This window comes from Centroberyx affinis, unplaced genomic scaffold (genome assembly GCF_046629955.1).
Source record: "Centroberyx affinis isolate AG114_WGS23_722 - 3 ecotype Tasmania unplaced genomic scaffold, CSIRO-AGI_Caff_v1 ptg000886l_1, whole genome shotgun sequence".
Lineage (NCBI taxonomy): Eukaryota > Metazoa > Chordata > Actinopteri > Beryciformes > Berycidae > Centroberyx > Centroberyx affinis.
The window spans coordinates 327,424-342,418 of NW_027279475.1; the positions used below are offsets into that span (position 1 = coordinate 327,424).

At 39.7% G+C, this 14,995-nt stretch overlaps 1 protein-coding gene across 1 annotated transcript in view; it reads right to left on the reverse strand.

Annotated features, from left to right (window-relative positions):
• LOC139645613 (striated muscle preferentially expressed protein kinase-like) overlaps positions 1 to 14,995 on the reverse strand; it is a 43,196-nt gene that overhangs the window by 17,602 nt on the left and 10,599 nt on the right. The window contains 19 exon segments of the mRNA XM_071521382.1: positions 466 to 634; positions 993 to 1,105; positions 1,258 to 1,430; positions 1,675 to 1,798; positions 2,057 to 2,263; positions 2,955 to 3,059; positions 3,556 to 3,675; positions 4,276 to 4,505; positions 5,169 to 5,358; positions 5,862 to 6,020; positions 6,205 to 6,465; positions 6,805 to 6,980; positions 7,518 to 7,606; positions 7,901 to 8,064; positions 9,160 to 9,342; positions 9,507 to 9,650; positions 9,820 to 11,417; positions 11,582 to 11,648; positions 12,036 to 12,122. Of these exon segments, the coding sequence (XP_071377483.1) occupies positions 466 to 634; positions 993 to 1,105; positions 1,258 to 1,430; positions 1,675 to 1,798; positions 2,057 to 2,263; positions 2,955 to 3,059; positions 3,556 to 3,675; positions 4,276 to 4,505; positions 5,169 to 5,358; positions 5,862 to 6,020; positions 6,205 to 6,465; positions 6,805 to 6,980; positions 7,518 to 7,606; positions 7,901 to 8,064; positions 9,160 to 9,342; positions 9,507 to 9,650; positions 9,820 to 11,417; positions 11,582 to 11,648; positions 12,036 to 12,122 (4,359 nt within the window).

Consider the following 14,995-nt stretch of genomic DNA (forward strand, 5'->3'; position numbering starts at 1 on the left):
GTACTGTGACTTTTTCTGATTTTCTGTTGGTGAGGTTTGAGTTTCTGTAGGTGGCGCCAAAGGCTCATGCTAACTATCCAGTTCTTCTATTTTTTCCAAACAAACAGCTGTTGCTGCTGCCGGAAGCATAGAACGCATCACTTCCTGTATGCCAGAGGATTTTCCTTGGAAAGACCTACCAAGTCCTACCAAATCACTATTGTGTTATATCAATCAGCAATAGAGAGCAGCAAAATGGACATTTATTTATATGAAAATGTCATGGATTATTACTTTAACAGAAAAAAGCATTTCAGTGAAGCTTCACAGTGAAGCTTCAGCAATTCTATACATGTGCAGTTGGTACAATGTGTTATTTTCACTATACCAACCATAACTCCACAATCAATTCAGCTTCTTCAGTTTAGCTTGTCAGGCCTGCAGTAAAGGTTTCAATTGATTTCACTAAGTTTCAGGATCCCTTACCTGCGTGAACGGTGAGTTCGGCTTTACAGGACACCGATCCTGCCAAGTTCCTGGCAGTGCAGGTGTACACCCCCGAGTCTTCTGGACGAGTGTTTAGGACCACCAGGGAACACTCGTTATCATCGTACACAAATGTGTAATGACTGCTCTCCGACAGCAGGGTGTCATTCTGAAAGAGAGTGGGAAGTTTCAGCAATGGGCCCTAGAACCTTTTTCAAAAGAATCTGTGATCATGTTTTTCGGTAAATCTCATGGATTACATTTACCATTTTTCAAAAAGTTTAGCTTACTGTAATCCTTACTTATGGTTACTCTCTAACCATGGTTATCATTGTGATCATGTGTGGCTTAACTGGTAGAGCATAGTTCAGGACTTTTAGAAGTCTATCTTGTTGATCACTAATTAAGCCCCTCAGAGAACATTCAAAAAGCTTTCATGCTAGAGTCTTTTGTTTGTGAGAAAACAAAGGCTTCTAAATATCCTAACCCTTCCTTAAAATAAATTACTCTAGCGCTGAGATAAAAACCTTGAACCAGAGGATGTCAGGGATGGGCTTGCCCTCCACGACCACAGCAAAGCGAGGCGTCTCCCCCACACCAACGTCCAAGTCCTCCATGATAGTTTCAAATGTTGGTGGGGCTGTGGAGAGAGGCAAAAGAAAGTTACAATACTTAGAAGATTGAAGGGACGTCTCTCTAATCATTACACAACCATGCAGCCTGATAATATTGCTGACTGTCAGTGCAATCTGCATGTAGTGGCTTCTGCACAAAGTTTGTCAGTTAACTCACCTGCCATCTCAACATTGAAGGTGCAGGTGTCACTGCCATACTTGTTGGAGGCCACACACAGCATCTCACCAACGTCAGCACTCTTCACTTTCAGCAGCTTCAGCGTGTGCTGATCGTCATCTGGCATTGTCATCTCATACAGGCCAGGCTTGCTGGACAGGACCATCCCCCTCCTGTGGAGAAGTACGGCAGCACAGGATCAATATGCTGCTTTCAATTCAGTCAGTGAGGAAAAAATAAAATAAAAACAGAATTATTAATTGCAGTTTTCCAAAGCGAAGTTACAAAGGGCTTTGCAATATATATGGCAGCCAATATAAATTAGTTAATGCAAGATGCTTTCCACGGAGAACGGCTTGGCTTGTAATACGTTCATGCTTTAGAGATGTTAATGGAAAAATGAGAAATGAGACGTACCTCTTCCAGATGACGGCAGCGTTAACGTGATTGAGTGTGACAGTGATGGTAACTGACTGGTTTTCCATCACATACACAATGTCTGGCTTATCAACAATCACTGGAGCCTCCTGAAGATAGGGACCTTGAGGACAGACAAAATGTACCAAAATCATTCATTTATCTCGCACCAAACTGTTTCCCATGCTGCCTGAATGCACATAGTGGACATAGGGATTGTATGTTATGTTGCATGCAGACACACACACACACACACACACAGACACACAGACACACAGACACATAGTCACAGTACTTTACCCCAACACATCGAAAGGAAAATATACTGTATGAGTGTATGTAAATGTGTGTAAATGAGAAACCGGCATTAATGTGCATCTACCTCTGTCCAGGAGCTGCACTGGGTCGGTGGCAGCCGAGGGCTTGCTGAAGGCCTTGGAGGTGATGGTCAGGATCCTGAAAGCGTAGCGGACACCTTTGGAGAGCGTGGTGATGGTGTAGGTGGTCTCCCTCAGACTGGAGGCTATAATGGTCCACTGGATGGAGCCCAGGGCTTGTTGTTGGATGGCATACATCAAGGAGCCAGGCTCTGAAATAAAAAGGTTTAAACCCAAAATGCTGCACCTCAGTTCTGTCATAGCATGTGTCACTTTTTCAAATGGTGGATTTCACATTTTGGAATGAAACTCATTTACTAAATGTTGCCAAATGAAAATAATGCAATTGGTTTTATGTTGGGACTGATATTGGCCTTTTATTAAATATCAGATACTGGCTGGTCATGTCATTCACTGCCGATATTATTGAGGTTCCTCCCTGATAAAAACACTCTAAAGCAATGAAATTTTACATTCTTTGCACATTTTATGTAGTCATTCAATTGTTCAATTATGTTTTTGTAAATTATGTCTTAATTTAAAGGCCCATTGAATCCCAGAGTTAAATGCAGTGGAGAGTTTTAGCATCACATTATGGTCTAAATGCAATTGGTGACTTCCTTCTAAAAACATCAGCATCTGTATTGGCCTTCAAAAACTGATATCAGTCGAACCAATATTGATTTAATGATTTCTAATTGAATGATTAATGTATACTATACGGTGAAATGCTACTGTCTGGTATGTCTTGCACTGTTCTTTTTTACTGTATGAGAGATCTTGGACTGACTGCATTGTGTTACTATGTAAGTTCTTGAAATGTGGTTGCATCAATGTCACCAAGACAAATCCCTTCAAATTAATAAAGTGAATAAAGTGATACTGATTGTGATTCATGTGTACCGATGGAAGGGTCCAGCCTCCTTGGTTTCCTCCAGCTTAAGGTGATGGTTTTACCAGTGATTGCTTCTACCACTGGAGTCCCATCTGGTGGGTCAGGAAGGACGTCTGAAAATGAAAACAGGGGAATTAGAGGTCCGCAACTTTCTACACGCAACTTTCACAATGCCTAAGCCCTTGTAACACTGTCATGGAGTGGGGCTAGCACAGCATGCTAGGTTCACATTTGTAATGACCATGTAAACAAAATGTGCTTTCTTTTTTTTTTTTTAGAACATTGAGCACCTTTTCTGTGATTAAATCACAATGATTTTTGCTCATCTTGACATCCTTCCCTTTTTCCATGAAGTTGTTTTTACTCTTTCTTTGTAGCTTCAGCCTTCTAATACACATGCAAGTAGAATATAACAATCAATGATAAAATGCAGTTATATTATTTAAACAATGAACATACTGCATGTGCAAATGGAAAAAGGAGCTCTTAAAAAGCTATATCTTTATAAAAAATCTACATAAAATGTATTATTAATAATGCATTATTATTAATGTATTATATTCTAGGTTAATATTGTTGAAATGCACAGTAAAAAGTGATGAAACTTACCTGTAACATAGAGATGAGCATAGCAGGTGGCCTTGCCTACTTTGTTAGAGATGACACTCTTGTAGACTCCACCATGGGCATGGCACACAGAGCGGATCACCAGGCTATGGACATCCCGAACTGCAGAAAAACAAGGTGAAAGGATGTGAGGTACAGTGAAGTCTTTTCCCTTTTCTCTGTAACTTAGCTTACTGCATTCAGCATGACAACAACTATGTTCATATAATTTGCCATTTGGTGGACACACTTACCAAAGCATTTTACAGTACCATGATGCATACATTTTACCTCTAACTACTCAGTGTTAGTGCCATGCTATAGCCACTGTATATAAACATTTTTTTTCTAAATTATAATTTGCTTCACAGGTTGCTTCTAGGTTGGAACTCATTGCATTCTTGTTTGCTGAGAACTGAGGCAGATTATTGCTAGTTTTTCAAAGGTGCACCACATTTATTAATATTTGTTACTAATGGGGATCTCACATTCAAAGACAAAAACATCAAATTGGAAAAAAAACAAAACTCTCCTATTCCCTTTTTCCATATCATAGTTATAGTTAATTAGTTCATTCTCTGCTTGATTAAAGCAAACATTTTAATTTATCTTTGTATATAAATGTACATTTAGAAGAGCCCAGGGCTCAACTCCTTTGTAAAGGCCTGAATACTTTAAATAGGACTGAATATTGTAAGTGATGATCCATTTAGACCCACTTACACTGTGTCATCTTCCGGTCTTCAGTGCTGTCAATCCTCTTGCCGTTGTGGAACCAGACGATGGTGGGGTATGGCAAACCAGCCACCTTGCATTTGAGCACAGCCTCCTTTCCCTCGATCACATCCAGGTCGTAGAGGGGTTTGATGAAGTCAGGCATGGTGAAACGCTCCACCTCGTTCTCTGGGACCTCTGGCTCTTCTGGGATGGACGGCATCTTCTCCAACTTAGCCCTAAAAGAAAGGGAAGACAGGGAATGGAGGTAGTAGATGGGGAGAGATGGGGGGAGGGAAGGACAGAGGAAGTCAAGACAAGGTGATGAGCAACAGGGAGGAGAGGAAGAGATGAAGAGTTCATTTCCAAAACGTTACATATGCATTTTGGAAAAAAAAGAATTACTAGAAGTTCATCATTCAATATCTCTAGAATATAAAGGACCCATTCTGTAAATGTTCTAACATTTTGTCAACCAATTAGGTTAGATACTATCCTTCAAAAAGTACCATAATATGTCTTCATTTTGTGCTGTGTCAGTAGGTGTCACTTGTCAAATGGTGCATATCTAATTTTAAACAAAACTTTTCAGATGTAATGCAGCATGGGAAATGCAATATTGTGATTCACTGTCAGTGAAGGCATTAAAAATGGCAATAAGTACTTAAACATTACATTGAAAGACTTTGGATGCTGCGGCAAAATTATTATAATGACAAATCATGATTACTTGAATTGTTGATGTCCTGCAAAAGCCTTACACGATATATCCAAGTGATAAACCTCATAGGAATTGAGGAAAACGTCTGGTCCACTGAGATTTATACAATGCATTTTCAATGGCTCATGAAACATAGATGAGATACAGCACAACATCCAAGGATCATACTGTATGTTCCTACATTTGTGAGGAGATGGCTGGCCGTGGTTCTTGTACATAGAGCTCAGCGGAGCTCTCTGCCTCGCCGTGACCGTTACGGGCTGTGACTGTGTAGAAACCCTCATCCTCATTGGTCACGTGAGAAATGATCAGAGAGTGGCGGCCTCCCTCCTGAAGAATACGAATATCCTCACTTTCCATTAGCGGGTGGTCTAAAGAGAGAGAAGATAATCTTTATATATAGCACTTTTCAAAAAAACTGTTACAAAGTGCTTTACAAAGGATTAAAAAAAACAGTTAAAATCAACAGCAAAAGCAAAAGAGGTAAGAAATATAAAAGCAAGGCAAGATTCATAAAAAGGAGGTCAAAAACAATAAAACATCATTACATAAAATGACGTTTATAAAAATGGGTTTTAAGAAGTGATTTAAAAGATGATACAGAATTAGCTAGTATAATTGTAAATAGTAAAACTGTACGTGTAAAGCTCTAGGGGAACTAACCATTGTTCCTACATGAGCACCCCTACTATGGGAAAACTTGGTCCAGATTTCTAGGATAGTGTGCTTATTTTATATTTATGAAATAATTTATTATTCAATTTTGTTTCTGTGCTTATTCAAATTTGCACTGTATGTTTTGTGTTTTGCTTTGTGCTTTTGGACCTGAGACAGCTAACGGAGATTCTACTAAAACTATTAAAGATAAACCTACCAAAATGGCTCCAGGTGACCCGAGGAGGTGGAGTCCCACTGACTTTGCAGTCAAAGCGAGCGTTACGCCCTTCAATCACTTCCAGGACATCCAGCTGGCGGGTGAAGAGCGGTTCAACCGAGGGGACGACTTTGAGCTTGCCACATGAGGTTAGTTCCTCTAAAACACAAAAAATAAAATTGATAGATAGAAGAAGAGATGGACGGACAACTAAATGAATAAATTCCATGTTAATTCAAAATTTCTCATATTGTGGTTTTGGTCTGACAACGTTATTCATTGTACATTTTTGTGTGTACGATTCACCGCAAACCAGCTGAGGCACAGCATGAGCTTGACATACCTTTAGCTGTGCTTAGCTTGCACATGTACGTCCCACTGTCATCCTCGTGTACGGAGTTGAGCAGCAGCCGGCACTTCCTTCCATCAAAGTGCATCTTACAGTTGAGCAATGCCGGTTGGATCAGTTTCCCATCCGCCAGCCAATCCACATCAGTGTCCTTTGGTCCAATGACATGACACTCGAACAAAACGGTCTCTCCAGCCTTGGCTGTGATGTCCTTGACTGGGCGGATGACAGCCAGGCCTGGCTCAACTGGTAGTGCTGGGCATAATTCAAGGACAAATTGTGAGGATCCCTGTTAAGTGATACCCAAACTGCAATGTTGTGAACTAGTCACTAGTCACAATGAGTTTTTATTCCTTGAAGTTATGATATCAAAGTTAAGAATTTGTTGACTAACCAAGGGTAAAGTAATTTGAGAGTCAATTCGACTCATGCAGCAAATAGCAAACCTAACAAAATCTAACAAAAATTAGATCCCAATCTAAAATCAGATCCATTATCAACTGAAGAAATTGATTTGAATGTGGATTTGTCCTTTATAATTTTGTACCATCTGGAATGTGTGAACAAGCACAGGTCATCTGAGAGGAAACGTACCTTTTACCTCCAGCTTTCCTTCACACTGCTTTGTCCCATACTCATTAATGACCTTACAGGTGTAAATCCCAGAATCTGATCTCACTGCCGACTTGATGGTCATTTCAAAAGTGCCGTCCTCCGTCTCACGCACAATGTGACGTGGGCCCGTTTTTACTGTAACTCTGTCCCTCAGCCTAAAAAAGAGTGAAGTTAAGGGTAGAATGTTTGATATGTATGCAAAACATCAAGAAAAATCTCCAATATCCTGCTCAGAGCCTTTTTTTATTTTACTTATGCAGGGAAGGATGACCAAGAACACACTTTTTCAGCACTGTTGTGATACACACTTCCATGGTTACACATTCACACCTAGAAGCTGATCAGTACAACCAGACTTTTGCACTGTTGGGCAGTGAGCAGCTCCATGGTAATTGTTGAGGGAAGGAAAGTGTTACTTATTCACTTTCCCTGTTCAGATTTCCCTCACCAGCCTAGAGATTCAGACCAGATCCCTTCCAGTCACAAGCGGGGCTCTCTAAGTGTTGTGCTACCACCTCCCTTGACGGATGCAACAAAGCAGCATGCTCCAAAACAAACTACACAGCCAAGCAATCTTACCTAAGGTTTCTGACACTGTGAAAGTCCTTTCTGTGTCCCATGCAAGTGTTTGGGTGCATATAATAACACACATCAATGAGTTTGAGGGGTTTGATGACGTGAGGAAAACCTACCAATAGAGCATGGGTTTGGGTTGTCCACTTATTCGGACAGACATGGTGACTTCCTGTCCTTCAATGACAGCTTGATCACTCATAGTTACCTGTTTGAAATGTAATGCGAGTTAGAAGCTGAGAGATGCATTTTACTCGTAAATTTGATAGATGTGTTGATGGGATGAGCGAACCCACGCAGTGATAATGGTTATATACAGGAAAATTAATACTGAGAGAATCAGTAGCATACATAACACATCATCATGCAATATTTTGCAGTAACCCAGTCAAAAATGCAGTTGAGTAAGTTTTCAATGCTAAAGATACAAATTTCCTAAGGTAGAGTCAACTTAGGTACAAGAAGAACTATTTGAAATCTCCAGCTCTACACACAGTCTCACCAGGAATGCAGGGGGCTCCTTGAATCGTATGTCAGTCCTCCTCAGCTCTGGCCCTCCAAAATCCATGCCTTCCTCCAGCGGACTGAGATATTCCTCGTCAGATGTGATAGGGCTGCTGATATCCATGGGCACACCCAGGTTCCCCCTTGGCTCCTGCACGGACTCTTTCAAACCAACATTATTGCATAATATTAGATGTGGTAGATATATTTTCTGGTCATTTTCTATGTCTTATATCTTGTTGTCTAGATGTGTAGTAACAAAATTCTATACATTTTGTTGTCAAAAGTAACTGAAAATAATGGCATTACATCACTGATTTTGAATATTCCTGTGTATTACATCCTTGATCACAGTTTTAAGCAGGTAATCAGTAATCTTCCTCGAATTATATATTGATACAACCCTGTTTACAAGCAAGTCCTTCATCCCTACACCCTTCATTCTGCCTCTGTAAACCTCATTCTCTGTCCAAGGAAGCTGGAGTTAAATGAATTGAGATTACATATTTAAAACAAACAAAGTCACACCTTAAATCTATTGTAATTATAATCTGAGACGTCAAATGTGAAATCCAAACAATGGTGGATTCACATTGAGTGGAGCCAGTGTGCCTCAGTGGGCAATTTATAGGTTCAATTTCGCCTCTGAGTTGCTATGGTAACTATAAGTGAGGTTGTTCAGCTGGAATATATGGCACACACATTTTGCTGAGAGAGATAATGAAAAGGGAGAGGGAGAGAAATCAGCTGAACACAATGCCAATATGGAGAGACCACAAGAATGTATTTTTAAGATGGACAATAAGAGATTTTCAAATCAAACCCACAAGTTAATTTTTTTTTATTTTGGTTGTGGGTGGATATGTACTTTAAAAACGATCCCTGGGAAATAATAGGTTTCCTGTAACAATATTGTCAGACTATTATAACAGTACTCAGCTGATATTAATAGCCTAACTGTCTTCAGTTGAATAGGAAGTGAGATCTTTCACTCTACATGACTTGGCACTTGACCATATACGTAGCCATGATGTTGTTCATAACAGCATATTCCCTATCATGTTAATTTGCATCATGTTGGTTTTATGGTCATACATTGTAAACCTGCACTACAGAGTCATTCTTACAACCCAAACAATTAATGACCATACCTTACTCATACAATTCTGATCTAATAATTGAATATGAGGTTTTGAATTCAGAATATATCAAGATACCTTTCTACAAAGACCATTTTTAGCTACTAATGAAACTTACCTGCTTTAATTATGAGGGTGGCGTTGCTAGACACTTTGCCCACCTCATTGACAGCGGTCACACAGTATTTTCCACCATCACTTAGTTTGGCCGATTTGATAAGCAAAGTATGACGCTCACCCTCCACTTTAACCACATAGTTTGCACGGCCAGTGATTTCAGCATTGTCTTTCTTCCAGGTAACTTGAACAGAGAAACATGAAAGACAAATTAAGTCATCAAACAATAACTGTAAAAACACTAAGATGTATATACATGGACAAATAGCTTCTGTGGTTGAATGTATGAATTCAAAATAACCTTAAAAGAAGTATTTATTATTGAAACACAAAGTACAACATGTGTACCTTCAGGAAGAGGGGTGCCAGCAATGATACACTTCAGTAGTACTTCTGTACCAGTAGATGCTACAGTGTCCTGGAGGGGAAATTCAAACATAGGGGCCTCCAGAGGGTCCTCCCCGGCAGACACATAAGAATCATCTGAAGAATCTGCACAGTTTCACAAAAGACAAGATTGAAGTAAATTTTTTTCATGATGAAATTACAAGAAAAAACCTTAATAGTAAGGCGTAAGTCATTGGTTTATCAGAGATGCGAAAACAAGCGGGCTGAAGCTTTGTGCTACTACAGTTAATGAGAGAAACATAACAAATCTAACCTAACTCTGGAGACAAAGGCCGCGTGCGCCGATTCTTTCCTTTGGTCTTCTGTGGTTGTCCCCCTTTGGCACTTGTAATCTGTTGCGGCTCACTTGTCTTTACGGGAACATCCTCTTCCATCAGTTCATCTTCGACAATAATTGTGGGGATGCTTAGCTTAGAGGCTGGCTTGGATAGCTCCACTTCCATCGTTTCCTCCAATAGAGTGCCTGGTATCACCCTTGGGGGTTTTGGTGGAGGTTGAGTAGGAAGCTCTTGTACAATGGCAGGCTTTCTTTGTACCAGTGGACTTTCAGGTCTGTTTTCTATTTTCCGTAACACTACTTCTATTGGTGTCTTTCTCCCTGAAGCCTCGTCCTTCTGTGATGTTTTCACAGGAGATTCTTGAATGTGTGGGGATTCTTGCATTCGAGATACCCTTTGAACAAGTGGACTTGGTGGCCTTCGTTCAACCTTGCGTAATGTCATCTCGACAATGTTTCTGCTTGGTGACTCTTCCCTTTGTTGATGAGTCGTTGCTGGTGATGATGATCTCTGAATGATTTCTGTAACTGGACTGGCTCGGCTTATTTCTCTCACTGATCGTTGTCCTGGCAAGTCAGACAACTGCATTGACTCTGGGGTGCCTGCAACCTCTCCTAATCTACTGACCATTACATTTGTTGTAGCAGTGCATGCAGTCTGATAGGGTTGGGATTTATGCTGTTCCTGCCGTGTTTGCTGTTGTTGCTGCATTAGCTGCTGACTTACAAATTGCTGTGCAGTTGTTGGAGAACTCTCTTGAGGTTGTTCTATTTCTCCCTGTTCCTTTGCCCATTGGGTACGTTCCCTTTCTTGGAGCTTTTGGAGGACTTGTGGAGGAATGGGCTCAATTTTCCTGAAAGGCTGACGCTGCTTGCCTTTCAGAGTGAGCTGTTCAGTTGAGAAAGACTTCTTCAGATGAGGTTTTCCAACAAGTTTCTTAATGCGTTGGAGCTCCTCAGTGAACTTGTTCTCAATGTCCTGAACTTTCTGGGAATAGCGAGGCTTCTCCTCCAGTGAAGCAGCCCTCTGTCTGAACATGGATCTCCGTTCAGCAGCATCTTCTTTCAGAGCCTCCCTTAGATCTTCTCTTGAACTTTCCCGAGAGATGCCCAAATGGCTTCCCCCGTCATCTGAATCAACAGATGCAGCACGATTGAACCCTGCCCAGGATCTTCCAGAGATGGAACCTTCTGGAATTTCAAGGCTTCGCCTCCGCTCTTCTAAGCCGCGAACCTTCTCAAAAACCTTAGAGCTTGCCCTGGTAAGCTTTGGGGATGGCCTGTGTGTAAATTCTTTCCGGGAGTACTCACTCAGTGGAGTCTGCGGTCGGGAGTCCTGGGTGCTGCTTTGGGACATGGTAATGGATTTTGGCTGCTTAACCTTTTCCTCAAACTCCCCAGGTACTGTGTCTTGGTAGTCAGTTGGAACGACAACTTTCTTGCGCAAGCTGAGTGGTGTGGTTGAACCAGAGCGACTTGGCATCGGAGAGGTGGAGGGTCGTTTGATGAGTCTTGGGGACGGGGGTGGGAGGACTTGTGGGGGAGATTCTCTTGAAAAATCATCTGACGGGTTCCTGAAATAGAAGATTTGAAGCACGGAGTCTGTTGGAATTAGTTAGTCATTGTTATTACTTCACAATCTACAGTCTTGCATTTTAGTATGGGTTTAATATAATCCAATCAGCATACTGAGGTTTTTAAAACTCTGCTACATGTTGTTTGCCTGTTGCGTGCTTGCCTGATTGTCTTAGAGTGATCCTCATGTCCATATGCTGTATTGTCATCATCTGCACATTTGTCCATCACTGCATCTCATGTAAAAGAGGAGATATGACACAAACAGGTAAACAATTAGGTGTTTGCATTTCGGTATACGACAAGGCTTAATTTATAACTTAATAACTGCAATGACACTAAAATCTCACTAATTTGGACCCCTTTGGGAGTTGAGATAGTTTGGATCAGTAAAAATTTCAAAGCAGGAAATAGACTGGCATATTAAACCCAAAGTTAAGTGAAAATAGAAACACACATTCACGTTTTTTTTTTAGAATTCCCATTACAGGCTAATATACAGTTGAAATGTTTTTAATACTATAGCATTGAAGGAAATCTCAACAATCAAGCACAATTAAAAGAATATCCAAAAATATGTTTTAAGGAAGAATGTGGGCTAGAAACACAGTGAATACCTGTATGCACAGCCTGGTCCTCAAGATCCCCACTATCCTCTTTGGTCTCATACTGGTCTCCACCTTCATCCTCTGTATTCTCAGAGTCTGAAAAAAGGTTATTAAAAAAACCAAAACATATTAAGCATAAAAGATATAAACATGTTTTGTTATTTTTGCTAAATTAAATTTCAACTAGAAAATTGTTGGAGGAACAAAAAGGGCAAGAAAAATGGTCTGAGTTGGAATAGCACTTAGCATTGGAATAAAAGTGTCCACAGGAAGAATAGGTAATGAAGTGACAGATTATTACCATTTTTGATCTTCCTGCACTAGTGGAAAAGGATGTTTCCATAGTGGCAGCACAAGAAGCAGAGAGAACACACTGTTACTATAGGAACCAATAGAATACCCCATCCTTTTCAATCGAGTTGCTGCTGGTGTATTGTGATTGGATGAAAGGCAATAGTAAAATTCCCACTACAATTTGTGATGTTGAATGTGGTACATTTCATATGGACTACTGAGAAAGTATTTGGCATTTGACCATTTATTATCACTATTTTATTATCATTGTCACATGACAGCTGAATATATCATTATATTACTAACCCTTTGATATTTCTATCTGGCTCTGGATTACTGGCATTGCTAAATTTACAATGTATTCACTTGAGCTGAATTATTACTGAGTCCTTTATCATTTATGTTATCCCATTAACATCAGCAAGGTAATATATGGAAGATAATGGAATATATGGAAGCAAAATAAAGGGTTTTAAAAATATTTTCAGAAGAGAGTCGCCTTTTTTATCCCTGATATAACTAAAAAAATGTTCCAACTGTACCATCTGAAGGATGCAACTATTTTTCTCAAACTGAGAGAAAATTTAGTCATTGGTAGAGCTCAGAATAGAAAGCACTTTTGAGTCATCGGTATCCCAGCAGCTCTCATGAGGTGTTTGCCTCACAGTAGGAGGAATTACTTAAAGCTTGCTAGTTGAGACTGAATCAAAAACTGAGGCTGATCTGTTGTCCACTTACAGTAAAAGAACACAATTGGTTAGCAATTACTCTCATAAAGTTCAGATGATGAGGGAAGGTGAGGATAATGTTGAGGATAATGAAGATGGTAGAGAGGTAAATGTGTGCGTGAACTACATTTTTTTCATAACTGATCTTCAATGTGAATCCCGTTTTTTTTTTCAGTAAATAAACAAAACAAGGGAACTCTCTAAGTGGTTTACATGGCATGTGTTAGAAGCTCATGACATGATTCCTGACAGTTATGAAGGCATGAAGTCAATTCATATCAGCTTTGTTACACATTTACGCAATATTTATGCCCTTCTGATTGGATAGCAGATTTCAAAATAAAACTCGCTTGGACCAGTGATATGTAATCATGTTCCAAGAATGGTACAGAAACGTCTTAAAAAGCTGTTAGAGATGCAGATGGATTATTCATGATTGTGTCCTAAATGTCATCATGAGTCTGTTATGCACATAGTATATAAGATCTTGACAAAGAGAGTGTTCCACAAAACATTCATAAATATCAGCAGAACATCCACAAGATTTAGTTGGAATCTACAATATTTTATTGAAGCAGTATCCACATGCTCAAAAAGACACAAATGTACTTACATACAATGTTCAATATCAGAATAGTAAAAAAAAAAATCTATTTATTAAACTGTTGTTCTTACATCCAGATACACGATGGGTTGACAATCCAAATGGTTTGTGGAGACTTCAATTTTCCGGCAGGAGAAAAAAAAAAGAAGTAGAGATGAGATTATTAAAGGGCCAAATTTATCAAACGTTGAAACAAAAGTGTTTGATTAAAGTTTGAAACAAACTTTGGTTCCAATCACACAATAAGTTTTTTCATGTGGTACTGAGTTAAAATGCTATCGAGTTATTGTGAATGTTCTGTAACACACTGTGTTTTAGGAATTCAAAGAAACACCTAAACATTCACACAGCTCGATTAGCATGTCAGGGGAATGACAACAGTGTTAGCATGTGAGCGATGGCATGGGATATGTCACACCCACTCTGTCCTCCAGGAAAGTGTAGATCATGCCCCCTCACCCCACCCCCATCCTACCCTCCACCCCTGCAGGAAACCACCACGCTCCAGTTACATTTTCCAAAATGAGATTCAGACATTGTTGACTACCACTTAAAATTCTTGGCTTGCCCTCTTTGTCTTCTCATGAAGTCTTTAACAGGGGAAAGGAAACTGAATAAATGTCATCTTTGGATCATCCTCTAGATTATGCATTATATTGTGCAATTTTTAGGCTTTTTGTTTTTATTATTATTTTACATTCTTTTCAAAATAACCTTTTTTTGTGAGACAGACTAATTTTCAGTTGCTAGACCTCACAACATCATAGAAAAATCAGGCTGATGCTAAACCAATTCACTAAATTACTGTCTGTAAAATGTTTACATGTTGGTATAGGATTAATTCTTTCAGGATATACGTATCTCATATTGAAAAACCACATGATCATGATGGGAAGCTCTCAAGAAATGTCTGCCTTCACATGAATAAAATCAGCCTGAGAAACATCAGTGTGAGGAGCATGTGAGCATTTTAGTGTAACTCTCAAAGTCTCCTGCAATTCTTTGAAGCAAGTTCAAAGTACACCTGCTGCCTTTGCTTGGTGATTCACTTTCTAATCAGAGTTCTAACTCTTGTTTTACATGGCCAAGGGAAATATACTCCATCTTCAAACAGTCACAGTGGTCAAATGTAGTTTCCTTTGCAAGTATGGGTGTACGGAGCAGCCTCATCTTTCATCATCTTCATGGCATCTGAACCTGACAGCTGTCAAAACATCTGTTGGGCTAATTGTGGGGTGGGACTTCTAATATCGCTTCTGCCAACATTTCAAATTAAATACAGTACACTGTACCATGTGTACCATGTGTACCATACACTGTATGGTACACATTATACAGTTAAT